Source organism: Aquarana catesbeiana, linkage group LG01 (assembly GCF_042186555.1).
Source record: "Aquarana catesbeiana isolate 2022-GZ linkage group LG01, ASM4218655v1, whole genome shotgun sequence".
Classification (NCBI taxonomy): domain Eukaryota; kingdom Metazoa; phylum Chordata; class Amphibia; order Anura; family Ranidae; genus Aquarana; species Aquarana catesbeiana.
Window position 1 is genome coordinate 682,730,706 of NC_133324.1, and position 16,843 is coordinate 682,747,548.

Below are 16,843 nucleotides of genomic sequence, written 5' to 3' on the forward strand. Positions count from 1 at the left end.
TGAGTTTCAATTGTATGTGCTATATTATTTTTTTTTTATTTGCTATTTTGTCTCCGTGAAAGTGGAGTTACCCTTTAAGTATTTTTTTCTATTTCTTGGAAGGTTCTGCTTGCTCCCCGAGCGCGTAGCCTGTATTATCTCCTATCTGTGTCTGGTCACTTCCTGTGCACCGCTGACATCACTTCCACTTCCGGGTTCCAGGGTGGTTAGCGTGGAGCTTCCACACACTGGACACTGCTGTTAAGCCTCTCTCAACCAGGAACCAACATCCCCTGAGGTGAAGGACTGCCAGTGAAGCCTGCACACCAGCACATCCCAGGACAACACAACCCCTGATGGACATCGCCACCCCATCTGAACTGACTTACCAGTAAGTGTAAGTATTACACCTTCATCATATAACAGTGTCAGCAGAGTTGGCGCCTCCACACCCCCCTTCCCTTTTCAGTACTATGCTCACAGAGGCTATGGACACCCTCTGAGGACGGCTGCCTCCTCTCCCCCCCCCCTTTTTTTTGTTCTAACATTAATGTTCTATCAGAACCATCATTATACAATTCCATTCCTGACATCACAAGATCTGAGCGCCGGAAAACCTTTCTTCTTGCTCCTGCAGTTAAAATCTAAAACCAAAAGGTATTAAAATAAAAAAATGTGTCTGAAATAATTATCAGGGTTACTTCACCTACAAATGGGACCGTAGGTGCCACTATTAGAATAATGGTATACATACAGTGGTGTCCGTTTATGAAACTGTGAACAGCGGTGATCCCGAGGATTGCCACCGATCACAGTCCATAAACGGTTTATGAAACAGAGATAATCGGGGGGAGAACATGTTTGAACATGTTCTCCTGCCAATGATCTCTGCACGCTGAGAATCCTCATTGACTGACACAGAAATGGCCAGTTTATGAAGCGGCAATATCAGCACTTCACTGGCTATCTGTGTCAGAATTCACACTCCCCGATTCACCAGCTCAGAGGTGGAGAATTGGGGAGAGAAGAGAGAATCCTGGGGGAACTGAGGGGGAAAGAGGAAGATTATTTACTTCCTTCTACCTCAATCAGACCGCCCAAAACAGTAACCATGCCCCCCATCATATTTATGTGTACATATATATATATATATATATATATATATACATGTATATATATATATATATATATATATGTATATATATATACATATACATATATATATATATATATATATATATATATATATATATATATATATATATATATATATATATATAATGTGTGTGTGTATATATATATTTATTATGTAGGGGGAATGTATATTTTATTAGCATTAACCACGCCGTCTGTCCATGTACTGAGTAGTTGAGTAGTGATAATTTATCACTGCTTAATAAACTTCATTTCGGTGTTTCTGTGAATTTCTGGTGCTGTAATCTCGTAAAGTCTCACGAGATTCCAGTATCAGGGGCCGTTTTCCACTGTTTGAAGCATTTGTAGATCGCTTCACTCCTCCAAAGGAGAAGGGATCTACAAAGCTTCATAAACTGGCACTCAGTTTCAAAGATCTCCTCTGAGAATGCCGGAGAATGAAGCAGTGACATTTATTCACTGCTTCATAAACAGACACCAGTATTTGTTGTACGTATGTAGTGCACGCCTAGGCATATATATTATATACTTCAACAAATTCTACATACAGGTCAAATTTCTGAGTACACATTACACCTGCACTTCATAAAACAAAGGAGTCAGCATATTTAACCTTTTTTATGGGGGAGTTAAAAAGCCATTATCCTTGCAACAAACTTTCCCTAAGCTGTCTGGTGATCCTGTATTTTCTCCAGGTTTACAGTATGTTCTGTTGCTAAAACAGACACAGAAACGGATGAATCATGGCAAGCGTCACTGTTGTACTTAATAGGAAAAAATGGATAAACAGAAGTGTACAGTCCAGGACAGAAGGCACTATACCATTGCCTCACCTGACATCTTCTAGAAACTGACTCCACTCATGACATTTAGCAGGACCATTATAAATAAATTCAAAGATATTGACTAGATCTAGCCAGTGATGTCTGAACTTAAAGCAAAAACCTAGTGTAGGATACCCTCTCACAGGAATCATAAGTACCTTGAGACAGTAGATGCCAGTGTTCTAAAAGCGGACAGGTCCAGCTGACCATTGAGCCATCAGGACAATATTATATAACCAGTAGTCTCCAAACCGTGAGCCTTTGCTTGCCTTTATCTGGCCCTTGGAGCACTGTTGTTCCCACTGATACAACGCATTATTCCTCCTACTGACACCATTAATGATGCACAATTGCTCCCACTGACATTGTTAATGAGGCACCAATCCTTTCACTGACTCCAGCAGAGGGGCACAATTCCTCCCACTGACACCAACAATAGGGCACTATTGTTTCCCACTGATATAAACAACTTGGTACTATTCTTCCTACTGACACCAATGATGGGGCACTATTCCTTCCACTTACACCAATGATGGGGCACTATTCCTCCCACTAATAACAATGATGGGGCACTATTCCTCTGCCTACTGGGTACAAGCGTTATTTTGTTTTTAATCCCCATGACCACCAAGCCTGAGACATAGTCTATTCCCACTAAAGCTGGGGCACTGTCTACTTCCACTGGCCACAGTCCGGCCCCCAGTGAAGTCTGATGGACAGTAAACTGGCCCTTTATTTAGAAAGTTTGGTGACCCCTATTATATAAGGTCTTGTTAGCTTTGATGGAAGAAATAGCCATCAAGTGAGTTGTAAATATTGTGCTGACAACACACTGTCATGCCTTGTGAGGGCAGAAATCAGCTGCAATCTGCATCCCATGCATGCACTGTAGGTTATCGCCTCTCGTATGTATATACGCATCTTCTATATAAATGACCATGCTGTTTCTTTAGCTATGTGCAGAGTAGTTTTCATGCTCACATTGTTCATTAAGGTATTGAACCTAATTTTACCATCTGCTATCTCTGTGAGTAACCAATGAACCAGTGTCATTGAAGGTTAAAGCTTGTCTTACCCTTTCTAAACCCAAAGGTATCCAATCTTATGTATAAAATACGGTAACCATAATCATCACCCAGTTGTTATGTTCACGGATAGCAAATGACACCCCTCATGGGCTGGGTTGAATTTGTTATGATTGATTGGTACCATTTTCCCCAACATAAGGCTAGCACCATAACTATCTCTACTGTCTAACATTGCATCAACATGTACACCTGGGCAATACAAGCATGCTAGCTTTTTGGAGTATTGTATGTCAAGTACAAACACTTTTGTTGTTGCTACTTACAGTATATTAAGGTGTTGGCGTTTTCTGATGAAAAAAAATTTATAGCACAAAAAACATTGTTAGGTAATAGACTATTGGATATGCATGTTTATTAATTAGGATAAAGGTTTAGGCTTAGGATTGGGGGTCAAGGCTAGCTTTAAGGGCTTGTTTACACCAAATGCTTTCAAGTGCATTTTTTAAAAACATTCTGAACACTTGCATAGTAGAATCAATGTTTTCCAATCCCATTAGTTTCCACCTCTGCAGTCAGTTCCAGTGCTTTAAAAAAAAAGTACAGAAGTATGCATTGTTTTTCTCCAGGCCATGTGTCCCGTAGCACCAACAGGAAGTGACAGGAAATCCCTAGTTGTTGTTGTTACCAGGGTCACCAGAAGTAGTGTTCCCACTGGAAGATTGCCCTTGATTTCTATTCTGGTGACATTTCAAAATTTGTGATTTTCTTTCACTTTCTCTTTTGGTGGTATCAGTCATCAGAACAAATAGAGGAGGTGAATCTCCCCAACAAGAACACAGCAATAAAAACCTGACAAGTGTTATAATCCCTCTCTGCTCTATCCAAATATAAAAAAAAATGTTGCCTTCAGTTATACTTTATGGATTAAAGGTAGACTTAGGAACTTGACAGGCATAAGAGTAAGGTTTAGGGGTTAGAAATTCACTTGGTTTCACAGTTATCCCAGTTAGTGATATCAGCGGCCACCATATTGGTTGATTTTAGCCACAGAGTTAGGTTAGGCAGACCATGGCAACATTTTAGTTTGAAGAGGAAGTAAACCTTCAAGCATACTTTGTACCTATAGGTACAAAGTCTAATTCATTAAAGTAATTTTTTCCAAAAAAATTGCATTTGAAAGACCGCTGCGCAAATACAGTGTGACATAAAATATTGCAACAACCACCATTTTATTCTCTAGGGTCTCTACTAAAAATATATATATAATATTCTAAGTAATTTCCTAGCAAAAAAAATTATTTTAACTTGAAACCAACAAATGTCAGAAAAATGTTTAATGTTTAAGTGGTTAAACTTTCCTCATTTAAACACAAAGTCTATTCCTTTGCAAATTGTTACAATATTTATACTTAAGTTCCACTGCTAAAGAATGTTGTGATTCTTGGCAGACTTTTTTTTTTTTCTTCCTTTCTTTTGAGGGCTGTGGCTTCAGAAGAGCAGAGAGAAATCTTTGCATAAAAAGAATCGTGAAATACTTTTGTCAGGATCGCAACAGGGGAAAAATCGCGATAACAGTTCTTGACGATTAATCGTGCAGCTCTACTGTACATGTTCCCCAAAAAGCCTGGTTACAATATGCCCAACAACACCTTGACATGCCTCATTGGCTTTTTTTGTGGCATTGGTGCAGTAAAGGCTTCCTTCTGGCAGCTCAACCATGCAGCTCTTTTTTGTTCAAGCATCGTTGACTTGTGCTCCTTAAAAACAACCACACCATCTTTTTGGAGAGCAGCCTGTATTTCTCCTGAGGTTACCTGTGGGTTTTTCTTGTATCCTGGGCAATTCTTCCGCCAGTTGTGGCTGCAATCTTTCTTGGTCTACCTGACCTTGGCTTGGTATCAAAAGAGCCCCAAAGTTTCCACTTCTTAATAAAGGATTAAACAGTACCGAGTGCGATAGTCAAAGCTTTGGGTATCTTTTTATATCCTTTTCCATCTTTATAAAGTTCCATTACTTTGTTACGCAGGTCTTTTGACTGTTCTTTTCTACCTCCTCATGGCTCAGTGTCTTGCCTGCTTAGTGCATCCATGTGAGAGCTAACAAACTCATTGACTATTCCTACACAGACACTAATCATGATTTAAAAAGCCACAAATGTGAGAACTTAACATTTAATTGCCATTTTAACCTGTGTGTGCCACCTTCTGTGTCTGTACCAAGGCCAAACATTCCAGGGTATGTAAACTTTTTATCAGGGCCATTTGGGTGATTTCTGTTATCATTATGATTTAAAAAGGATCCAAAAAACTATGTGATAATAAATGGCTTCATGTGGTCACCATCCTTAAATAAAAGACAGTTTATTTGCCAGCGTATGCAAACTTTTGAGCACAACTGTATACTTCTAGCAACATACGTTGTACATGTAATGTATAAACCAAACACCAACACTTGCCTTGTTACTTAGTTCCTCTTCCAAAATATACAGTATTTGGATTTATAACTAAAGATGACAATTAAAGCATTGGATTGGCAGAATGTTTTTTTTTTTGTTTTAGAAAGCATAGAGAAGGATTAGAAACCTGTCAGTCTTTATTGCTCTCCGTGCCCCCATTAGGGAGATCCATCCTCTCTATTTGTCCTGTTTAACGTTATCATCAAAAGTAAAATAAAATCACTCATTTTGAGTTGTCCCCAGAACAGTAAAAAAGAGGGGAATTCTCCCAATAGTGACACTTGTTCTGAGGACCTGGAGGGGGGGGGCAGTAACCTTCCATTACTTTATCCAAAATGAAAAAGAAAAAAAGAAAATTGTATCACACTTACCTTAATTTTCTTTTCCTGGTGCCTATCCTTGGCAGCATACATGTGATAGTAGCCCCACCTACTTCCACCCACAGGACCAGTACATAGCCATAAAGTGTTAACACCCACACAACAGCCCATTCCCTGTACATCGATAGGAACAAACTGAGTGAGTTCAGTATGCTGCCACCAATAGGCAACAGGAAAAGAAAATTATGGTAAGTATGATACCATTTTTTGTTTTCCTGGTGCCTCTATGGCAGCATACATGTGATAGATCAATAACTAGCTACCAGGGTGGGAGGCTTCACAAAATCCTATCATAAAAAAGGGAATGGGCTGTTGTGTGGGTGTTAACACTTTATAGCTGTGCACTAGTTCTGTCGGCAGAAGTAGGCGGGGCTACTGTCACATGTATGCTGCTATGGAGGCACCAGAAAAAAGTTTTGCCTATAGTTCTACTTTAATGACTTGGTAAAGGTAAAATGAGAAGTGATCTATTGTCTGCAGGCAATGACACCCTTTGTGGTAAATCACTGAAGTGCTCCTCAGATATGGAAACTTTATTACACTGAAAAAAAGGATGGTTCTGCAAACATTTATACCTTAAATGCTCCATAACAAGCAATCAGACATTTACTATAGCTTAATCAACAACCAGATTCTCTTGAGATACTATGATGTATTGCATCATTATTTCTACATCACCATTATTATTTTAGACAAATTAGTGATTTAACAATGATATGGTAAGCTGTATCCTTACAGCTCCTGATCAACATTTAATGTGATCCAGAATAGACAGCCATTCTAAGAACATATGTACTAAAACCTGCAGACAAGTAGATTTAAATGACCCAATGGCCATTAACTTTGTCTATAATTTTGGGGTTTGGTTGACATCAAATCAATGTTTTAAATCTCTTCAGCTGGGATATAAATTGCACTGAAGGAGAGTTCAGTGTTTTATATTAAGCAGTAAGAAGTGCCTTTCTAGTACTCCTACAAACAAGATAACATTTCACATTACTGTATGATGAGGTCATAGAACTCTAGCTTTAATCAATAATTTGAGCTTGGCAAATCATACCCTTACCTCATTTGGAGGAACCACAGCTAGAGGCTTGATGATAGCAGCAAGAGGAACCTGAGCTTGTTTAGCCATATCCGAGGAAGTAGGAAAGCAGTATGTTGTGCACCTAATGTACCGTGGGCTGGCATTCCCTAAAACATAAAATATTTTAGTGTGAACAATGGACATCTGAGTTTCTCAATTCAGTTTACACACAGAACTAGTATAGATACTTTTGAGTTGAGCATACACCTATGCATGCATTTTTTTGCATTCTTGTGCATTGCACTTAACCACTTCAATACAGGGCACTTTCACCCCCCTTCTGCCCAAGCCAATTTTCAGCTTTCAGTGCTGTTGCACTTTGAATGACAATTGCGTAGTCATGCAACACTGTACTAATATGAAAATTGTATTGTTATTTTGAGACTTATAGAGATTTCTTTTGGTGGTATTTAATCATCAGTGGGTTTTTTATTTTTGCTCTGATGGGGCTGCACTGATGAGGCTGCATTGGTGGGCACTGATGAGCTACACTGATGGGCACTGATGAGGCTGCACTGATGGGCACTGGTAAGTTGCACTGATGGGCATTAATTGGCATTGATGAGGCTGCACTGATAATCAGGCCACTGGTGATCAGTGCCCTGATTATCAGTGTACACCATGTACTCACTGTGCCTGTCAGACTTGCCTGTTATTGGCTCTCCTTTCATCACACAGAGACAGCGTGTGAGTAAAGGAATGCCGATAACTAGAAAGTCTGTTTACATGTGATCATCTGTGATTGGACAAGGCTGATAACATAGTAAAGGGCTGACAGGATTGGCCCTTTACCACGATCTGTGATTAGTTGTGTCCAAAGGACCCTATAGCTCAACGCTTTGAAAAGATTCACAGTTCCTCTGTTGAAGGTAATAAAATGAAGGTCTTTTTTACCCTCACTGTGTCCCAAAGGAGGGGGGACTTTGACATGGTCCTCCTCTGTAGGGAAAAAGAGTGGATATTTTCTTTAAAAACAATGGTTCCGAAGTGGCTTAAGACTGAGCTGAGCCTACAGGTGTTTCTGGATTCGTAAAGTTATTTGATAGCACCAGAGATACCTGTGATTTCTAGAACTTTATCCATGAATGGATACTGCTTAATATTTTCTGTCTCCACAATATAATTGAACTGAATCAGAATTCAATATAGAAAACTCTAGGATTTTTGTTGTAATTTTAACGCCCATTTGATTGCCCTGTTGTGGATGGATGTCAATGACCCCAATAATGATTTGTTTGGATGTATGGTTAAGGAGATTTCATCAATACATATTTACATATATATACATATATATATATATATATATATATATATATATATATATTATACCCATGACTATCAACCTGAGTGACTTCACCATCCCTCCCTCCCTCCACCCTCCTGTCTGTTTCCATCATATAGCCATGGAACATTCCTCTTACTCTGCAGCTGTGCATGTCAGCGCCTGTCAATACAGCTTAAGTCCATATCACATTGCCAGCTCTGTTTTTTTATACATGGACTGTTTTTTGGTGTGGCACCCCAGCGCATGAAAGCATGTGAAATGTCCCTTCCATATTGGCCACTGCTGTTTACTATAAAGTGCTGTTTTAGACTTTTTCTTATTCAGCCAGCTGTATGGTGAGAGTGGGTCATGAATGAGGGCCCGGGTCTCCCCCTTTTATGAGATCCTGACAATGTTGTCATGAATGTTTTTACGACAGTGTGGTGATGGTTGCTTTTTTGTGAATTTTCTAAATTTGTATTAATAAACATATTTTTTGATAGCTATACTATATCAGAGCACGCCCGATGCACGCCCCAGGGGGTGTGCGGGAGGCAGGCACATGGGAGGACGTCCATGGACCGGAGAGCTGCATTGTAGCCATCTTTTGTCTATAGCATGGGGAGAAACAGGTTAAGGCAATGGATTCACTTTACCACGGCCCTTAAAGTAGAACTATAGGCAAAACCTTTTTTTTTTTGGAGAGCGTAAGGGAGGGTTATAACCCGTCAGTTTATTTTTTGCCATCTGTGTGCCATTGGGGAGTTTTACCTTCACTTCCTGTCTGATAGCCAAAACAGGAAGTGATAGGAAATCCCTGCAAATTAAGGGAACCCTTTAGGAACCCCCAGGTCACCAGAACTAGTGTTCCCATTGGAGGATTTCCTCCCTATTACTTTCCTGGTGAAAACCCAAAATTTCAGATTTTCTTTTATTTTCACTTAAAATGATAATGGTAAGCAGGAGATATAGAGAGGGTGAATCTCCCTAATGGGGGCACAGACAGGAATAAAAACTGACAGATGTTCTAATCCATCTCCACTCTATGAAAAACTAAAAAAAAATTTTGTCTTTAGTTATACCTTAACAAGCTTTAAAGCATGATAAAACGCACCTGAACTAAGGCATTAAATCTGTGTGTTGTGGTGCAATGTAGCACAGATGCATTTGTTTTTACAGTGTATGTGTGTTGCGGTGCCATTCCAAATGAAAGACAGTGTGCTGCAATGCACATATACCACAGGTTAAAAGTGGCATTAAACCCAAAAGCAAAAATGTATTATATTGCAGCTTTCTAATTCTTAGATGTGATCTGCATTAATTTTCTTTTTTAGGCTTTCTTTCTTCTATTTTCATTTGGTGATCTGGCCAGTAAGTCTGTTGTTTTTCAAAAGAACAAGCTCTCCAGCAGAATGTAGCAGTTGCAGAGATGAGACAAAGCCATTTAACACTGGCAGGGGTACTTACAATGATCAGCTTTTATTTATTTAACCTTAATCCCAAAAGGAAAAACAGTTTGCTGCAACTGCTTATAAAGTATGAGCTGTAGCTTGGCTTCAGTTTGTTAGTGTATCTAAATCTGCTAGTAAATCGAACACGCCGCTCCTCACAGATTGACAATACTGGTGTCCAAAAGTGCCTCCTGTGCTCCTTCATCCAGAGTTGTGTCTCTTTAATACAGGAGGTGTTACTGGCCACATCACCAGGTGAAAACAGGGGGGGGGGGGAGACAAAGAAAATAAAACTGATGCAGGCACCGCATCTAATGATTAGTAACCTGCAATATATTACATTTTTGGTTTTGGGTTTAATATTATTGAGGTTTTACTGATTGTTACTGCATGTGCAAAAAAATGTTCAAGTTCTAAATGCATATCTATGTGCCACAGCTGGGTTACATTTTTCATTGCTTATCAGAAGACAGGTAGAAAGATATATCCTATGAGGAACTTTCACAAAGCCACGTGACAACCAAAGGCAACATAACACACAAGAAAAATAGATTAAGTGTGTGTAGGAAAATGTTGTCATACATATACAGTATATAAATAATGTAATAAGACCTGATATCTGTCTGGACTCCCCCAAACTAAAAGGTTCTGTGGCCCACCTAGCAGTCATGACACAGTATACTGAGGCTGTGAAAGCCCCCGGGTTCAAATGAATTACTACTTGACAGTATATATGTCTACCAACAGTCAGACAAGATAGCAAACATATCTAGTGCAATTAAACCATCAGTGCTTTGCTATGGAGAAAAAAAAAATTAAAAAAATCATCATAGCTCCATCTCTATTCACTTAAAAAGCTACTAAATAAATTCTGGCTTCTTGGGATAGCAGGTTCTGAACTGTCAGCCTGAGCACTCCCTAGGTAGAGGGAAATATTAGTAATCCAATTAGAGATATGTGTGTGAAGGTTGTACAGACATTTGATCTTCCTGAGAAAAAGCTTACCCTGATCTTGTACTGTGTAGTCTGTGGTGACGAGTGGAGGGACTTGTCCTCGGATATTGGTAGTGTAGACTTGTCCAGCTCTGCTGACTTTATCATTCTCAATCACATGTATCTAGTAAATATTGTATTGATTATTATCAGATTGTTGTAATTTATTGGTAATAATAATAGAGTTCTAACAGCATGAAAAAAGGATGGTGGGGACTGTGTAGTTTTAAATTGCAAAGGCAATCTGTTTAAAGAATGTTAACATTTCATCAAAAACATTTTGTTTGTTATTGTGGATGGCAATCTAAGGACACTGACATAAGGGATAGACTTCTCCCTTACTTATGCTTTGCAATATACACTAATTCTTCCCAAAGGTGTTCTATCGGGTTGAGGTCACGATTCTGTGCAGGCCAGCCAAGTTCCTCCACCCCAAACTCGCTCATCCATGTCTTTATGGACCTTGCTTTGTGAACTGGTAAGCAGTCATGTTGGAACAGAAAGGGGACACCCCAAACTGTTCCCACAAAGTTGGGAGCAAGAAATTGTACAAAATGTCTTGGTATGCTGATGTCTTCACCGGAACTAAGGGGCCAAGCCCAATCCCTGAAAAACAACCCCGAACCATAATCCCCCTCCACCAAATGATTTGGACCAGTGCACAAAGCAAGGTCCATAAAGACATGGATGAGCGAGTTTGGGGTGGAGAAATTGACTGGCCTGCACAGAGTCCTGACCTCAGCCCAATAGAAAACCTTTGGGATCAATTAGAGTGGAGACTGCAAGCCAGGTCTTCTTGTCCAACATCAGTGCCTGACCTCACAAATGTGCTTCTGGAAGAATGGTCAAACATTTCCATAAACACACTCCTAAACCTCGTGGACAGCCTTCCCAGAAAAGTTGTAGCTGTTATAGCTGCAAAGGTTGGGCCAACTCAATATTGGACCTACGGACGAAGACTGGGATGCCATTAAAGTTCATGTGCGTGTAAAGGCAGGCGTCCCAATACTTTTGGTAATAAAGTTTATATTGCAAAGAGTAAGTAAGGGAGAAGTCTGCCCCTTACTGCATATATTATTATTATTATTCAGGATTTATATAGCGCTAACAGTTTGCGCAGCGCTTTACAACATGAGGGCAGACATTACAGTTACAATACAATTCAATGCAGGAGGAATCAGATATATCAGTGTATCTAAGGAGATTGCCATCCACGATAACAAACAAAATGATTTTGATGAAAGGTTAACAATTTAAGGACGCTAACATATGCAGTAAGGGGCAGACTTCTCTCTAATGCCGCGTACACACAGTCGGACTTGCCAACGGGACAAGCTCCATCTGCATTTCCATCTGAAAAATTTAGAGCATGTTCTCTATCTAAGTCCGTCGGAAATGCCGACAAAAAATGTCAGATGGGTCATACATACGGTCGGATTATCCGACCAAAAGCTCTCATCGGACTTTTTCTGTCGGAAATTCTGACCGTGTGTACACGGCATTACTTATGCTTTACAATATACTGTATCTACAGACAGGTGAACATGCACAGTCTTCTACCCTCAACCCATAACTTTCAAAGCTATTTTGGTGTGATTGTAATAAATATCAGCATATACAACTTATCTCAAATATGTGTGCAAATTAACAAAAAGGTCATGTCCAAAAGCAATGTAATTGGACGGTACCTTTTGTATCAATTCATGCGTGTTTTAAAATGATTTGTATGTGTTGATATTTAATACAGTCTCCTGGGAATAGTATTGGGAGTTATAGGTTGGGATAGAGCACTGTGCATGTTCACCTAATTGAAGGAATAATGTTATTCATAACTTGACACAGCCATTGATTTCTAGTGCGTTCACCTTATTTGAGGGGGAATATCCTCAGTGCAAAAAGGATGTCTATAGTACAATTTATTCTACTAATGCTTTGCTGCAGCTTGTGGGACTCTGCAGATGTCAACATAGTTGAGATCAGCAAGCAAATGTAGTAAGAGGAAGACACAAGCAGATAGCACTTCTCAGCATTAGAAATCTCCATCCATGTTTCATCTACTATTCTTGCCTAAATAATGTACTAATACCCTGCCGAATATAAGAAATGTAAACCAGCAGTAGCAGAAGCGTACTGGTATGAAGAATCTCTATCTTGAGTAAAATAAAAGTCTTTCAGTATGCTGGAAAACTTCTTGCAGTTTAGGGAATACAACTCTAAAACAAAAACGCAAAATTAGCACTTACTGGACTAGGTATAGAGTCTGGGTCGAGTTTCTTTTGCGGTGGTCCCGACATTTGCTGCTGGTTTCCAGGAAATGCACCAGGGTAAGGCATTGGATGTCCAGGTAACTGAGCACCATAACTGTTTACTGCAATAATAGAAGAAATAAATTCAATATATGTTCTCTATCATTGTTAGGATCAGCTTAAAGAAAATGTGTACTTTTTAGAAATAGTAGTTATCTTTTACATAGATGTGGAACACCAAAACTTGAGAATTTTCAGGTTATTGTCCAAAAAGGGCTTGGGCTTCAAAAAAGTTTGTTTGCTATGTTTAAGCTGCCTGTCAACTATCTGTGACCTTGTCAGTTGTCACCAAAGGGTTGCTACCATGCCCAACAGAAGCCTGTGCCTACCAGCACTGCCAACCTCACCTTCTGCTGGGGAGCCACAGATCTCCTCCCTGTTGCTCCGAATTCCCTCACCCACCCCCCACCCATCCTGTCCTGGAACCACCCACCTCCCTGCAGCACTGATCCCCCCTTCTCCAAGGTGCTGCTGGCTGGCTTTCCCTCTCCCCCCCACAGCCAGCTGGCAGCTTCTGTTGGGGCACACAGGGGATCAGTTTCAGGATGGAGAGCAAGGATGATGATGATGATAAACATGTTTACCTTTCCCTTCCTTTCTTGAATGAACACAGTGAGTGATCGCTACTGATTGCGCCTGTGTTTATTACTGAAGCATAGTAAATATTGTTTGTAAATGAATAAGAAGCCCCTGTACAGAATGTTTCCTGCTCATTCATCCTCAGTACAGCAGACGTTGCCGAGAAAGGCATTGAGGACTCTATGTCCATAGTTTCTTTCTCTGTCTCAAAAAAAGAGATATCAGAGGTCTGTTTAGACAGCCAAAGGGCCTGCAAAAAGGGCTGTAAAAAATAAATAAATAAAAACAGTAAAAAACTATTAAAACAAAATTGTAAAAAACAAACAAAAAAAAACATTCACACGGGGCCCCAAACTCACACTGTCTGCATTTGGGACCATTCACCTGCATGGATGTCAGATTGGAAGCAGTAGCTGTGTCTGTGCAGCTACTGCGTCCCAATTGAAATCAATAGGACTGCCTGCATGGGGATGCACAGAGCACCTGTGCAACCCCCTTGTGGGTAAACATGGTCCTCCTTGGATATACACTTTGGTATGTGCCACATGTAAACAAAGTCTTTGTAGAAATTTGGCATCATTTTTGTAAGTTGTGCTGTGTTTGTGTGTGCTAATAATGATTTTAGTGTATTTTTAACAAAAATATCTCTTTGATGAATATTTGCGCAACTATTGCAGGAACTACAAAATCAGTAGCACCTCCTTTTTTTCTACTGGTCCTATGCTTTCAAAAAATGTATAATTTGGCGGATATTTTACAAACTCTGAAAGCTGGGAGGGAAAAATGATACCCTCCAGAGTGAGTTGCTTATTAGTTTAGCATACCTTTCATTTTCACCATTTTGCATAAAAGGCCATTTAAAATTTAGCAAATAATTGCTGTATATTAATTCAGTACAGTTTTAGCATTGACATTTAGTAAGAATTTAGCAGGAATTTTGTAAATTGTGTTTGTGTCTGCTAATAATGATTTTAGTGTATGTTTAGCAAAAATAAAGATTTGATAAACATTTGCACAACTATTGTGGGCCTTAAAAAAACAGTAGCACATTTTTTTATTCTACAAGTTATGTGCTTTCAGAAAATGTATGGTTTAGGGGAGTCCTAGAAACTCTGAAAGCCATGAAAAATTAAAACCTCCAGATTTTAAAAACAAGTTGCCTATTTACAGTTTTGCACAGCTTCGATTTTCACCATTTTGTAAAAAGGTGCAATTTAAAATCTACAAATATTTGTTATTTATTAGCCCAACACAATTTTAGCTTTTATATTTAGTAGGAATTTAGCAGGAATGTGTGTTTGTGTCTGCTAATAATCATTTCAGTGTATTTTTAGCAAAAATATAGATTCAATAAACATTTGCACAAATATCACAGGACCTAAAAAATCAGTAGCACCTTCTTTTTATTCTACTAGTCCTATGCTTTCAGAAAATGTATGGTTTGGGGGTCTTTAACAAACTCTGAAAGCTGTAAGGAAGAATTAAAAAAAACAGGCCATTTGAGTATAAGGCCCCTTTCACACAGATGGACCGATCTTGTCCATCAGTTTCTCAGTCAGACTCAGTCAGACCATCCATTGCTGTCTATGGAGCGGCGGATGTCATCGGACATGTATCCGGATGGAAATGGACAGGCGGTCCGTTTCCATCCGACAGTCCATAGAGGACAGCAGGCTCTGTCAACGGGGATCAGCGGAGAGATCCCCTGCTGAGCAGGCAGATCTATTGGCGGACTCCTTCAGTGTGAAAGGGGTGTAAAAGTGGAGAGCAGGGTCGGGTAGTAAAAGGGTTAAAGAGGTCATACTGCAGAAGCAATGACAAACATTGTAAAAGTGAACATAACACCAACATTTCAAAGATCTTGAGGGACCAATTCTTAGGGTGACAGATTTTCACTGCTGTCTAGATACCTTTTTGGGAGAGTTGCCTTTACTGTTTTCCCCCTGTGATAGCAATCCCAAAAAAGTTTTGGTTGGAGTTTCATTTTAAACACAAGTATTCCTTACTTTTTTGAAAAGCTCCCTATAAATCATTTATCTATCCTCCCATCATATTTTATCGGGCCAAAAGTTTGAAAATGCATCAATCCACCTTCTGAGCCTTAATCACACTCTACTAATTATTAGCATAACAGTTTTTGTACAGTTATTTATGACAAAAGCATCTCTAATTTATTCAAACACTTCTTATCACCAAAAGATAATGAAATGTCTAGCAATAAGCTGCCATTTTATCTGATGGTCACTTAACTGCAAACAATCACTTCAAAAGGAACTGTCACCATGAAAGAAAAAAAGGCCAAAAGAGCTCCCTGAAAAAGAAGTAATACCTCTCTGGCAGGCAGTAACTCTGTTCTCTTTGGAAGTTGGAAAAATCTTCAGCACCCTAAACACTTCCAGAAGCGTCAAATGCCTAGTCCCACCTGCACTCGGTGTTTCCGTAAGCTGACCCCTATGTCACTTCTGGATGCACTGATAAAAGGTGCCTATAGTGACATAGGATCCAGTGTATGGAACCACTACGAGAGACCAGGCAACAAATACACCTGAAAGTGTGTTGGATTCTGGAGATTCATCAGCCGCCATAGTTCCTAAAGAAAGTGAAGATAAGAGTCACTCTCAGCCAAAGTAATAAGTATTATTAAAACTTTGTAATGGTTTTTATACATATTTAATAATGAATAACCAGAGTTTTTGTCTCTATGGACCACTGAGAACATGGCCAGCTCTATGACCCTCTCCAGATTTCAGTTGTGCCCCTCCACTCACAACCCTCTTCCCCCGCTGACGCTTTGCCCAGCCGTGATTGAAAAGTCTTGTTTTTTTTTTTTTAAATAACAAACATGTTATTTTTACCTGCTCTATGCAGTTGGTTATGCACAGGGCAGCCTAGATCCCCCTGTTCTCAGGTGCCTCTTTGCTCCTGGCCCCTTCCTCCTGTCGAGTGCCCCCACAGCAATCAGCTTTCTATGGGGGCACCCGAGCCGAGCTGCTGCTCCGTGTGTCCATTCAGACATGGAGCTGCCTTTCGCCCCCCCTCCCCCCCGATTGGATAACTGACTTTGATTGACAGCCGCAGGAGCCAATGGTGCCGCAACTGTGTCTCAGCCAATCAGGAGGGAGAGTCCCGGACGGCCTAGGGATTCGTGGACATAGTTGGACAGAGAGGGACCTCAGGTAAGTATTAGGGGTACTGGGGCGACTACTACACACAGAAGGCTTTTTGTCTTATGGAATGCATTAAGATAAAAAAAACCTTCTGCCTTTACAACCCCTTTAAGTACAGGCAAAAAGATCTACTCATCCGTTCCTCCCCACACAGCACATTGAAATCTGAATAGTG

At 39.9% G+C, this 16,843-nt stretch overlaps 1 protein-coding gene across 3 annotated transcripts in view; it reads right to left on the reverse strand.

The window, feature by feature from the left end:
• SEC24D (SEC24 homolog D, COPII coat complex component) overlaps window positions 1–16,843 on the reverse strand; it is a 163,539-nt gene that overhangs the window by 93,824 nt on the left and 52,872 nt on the right. For all 3 annotated transcript variants that reach the window (XM_073603216.1, XM_073603224.1, XM_073603209.1), the window contains exons 6-8: window positions 12,860–12,984; window positions 10,629–10,740; window positions 6,888–7,015 (exon numbers count right to left, since the gene is read on the reverse strand). In XM_073603216.1, the coding sequence (XP_073459317.1) occupies window positions 6,888–7,015; window positions 10,629–10,740; window positions 12,860–12,984 (365 nt within the window). The remainder of the gene's footprint in view (window positions 1–6,887; window positions 7,016–10,628; window positions 10,741–12,859; window positions 12,985–16,843) is intronic.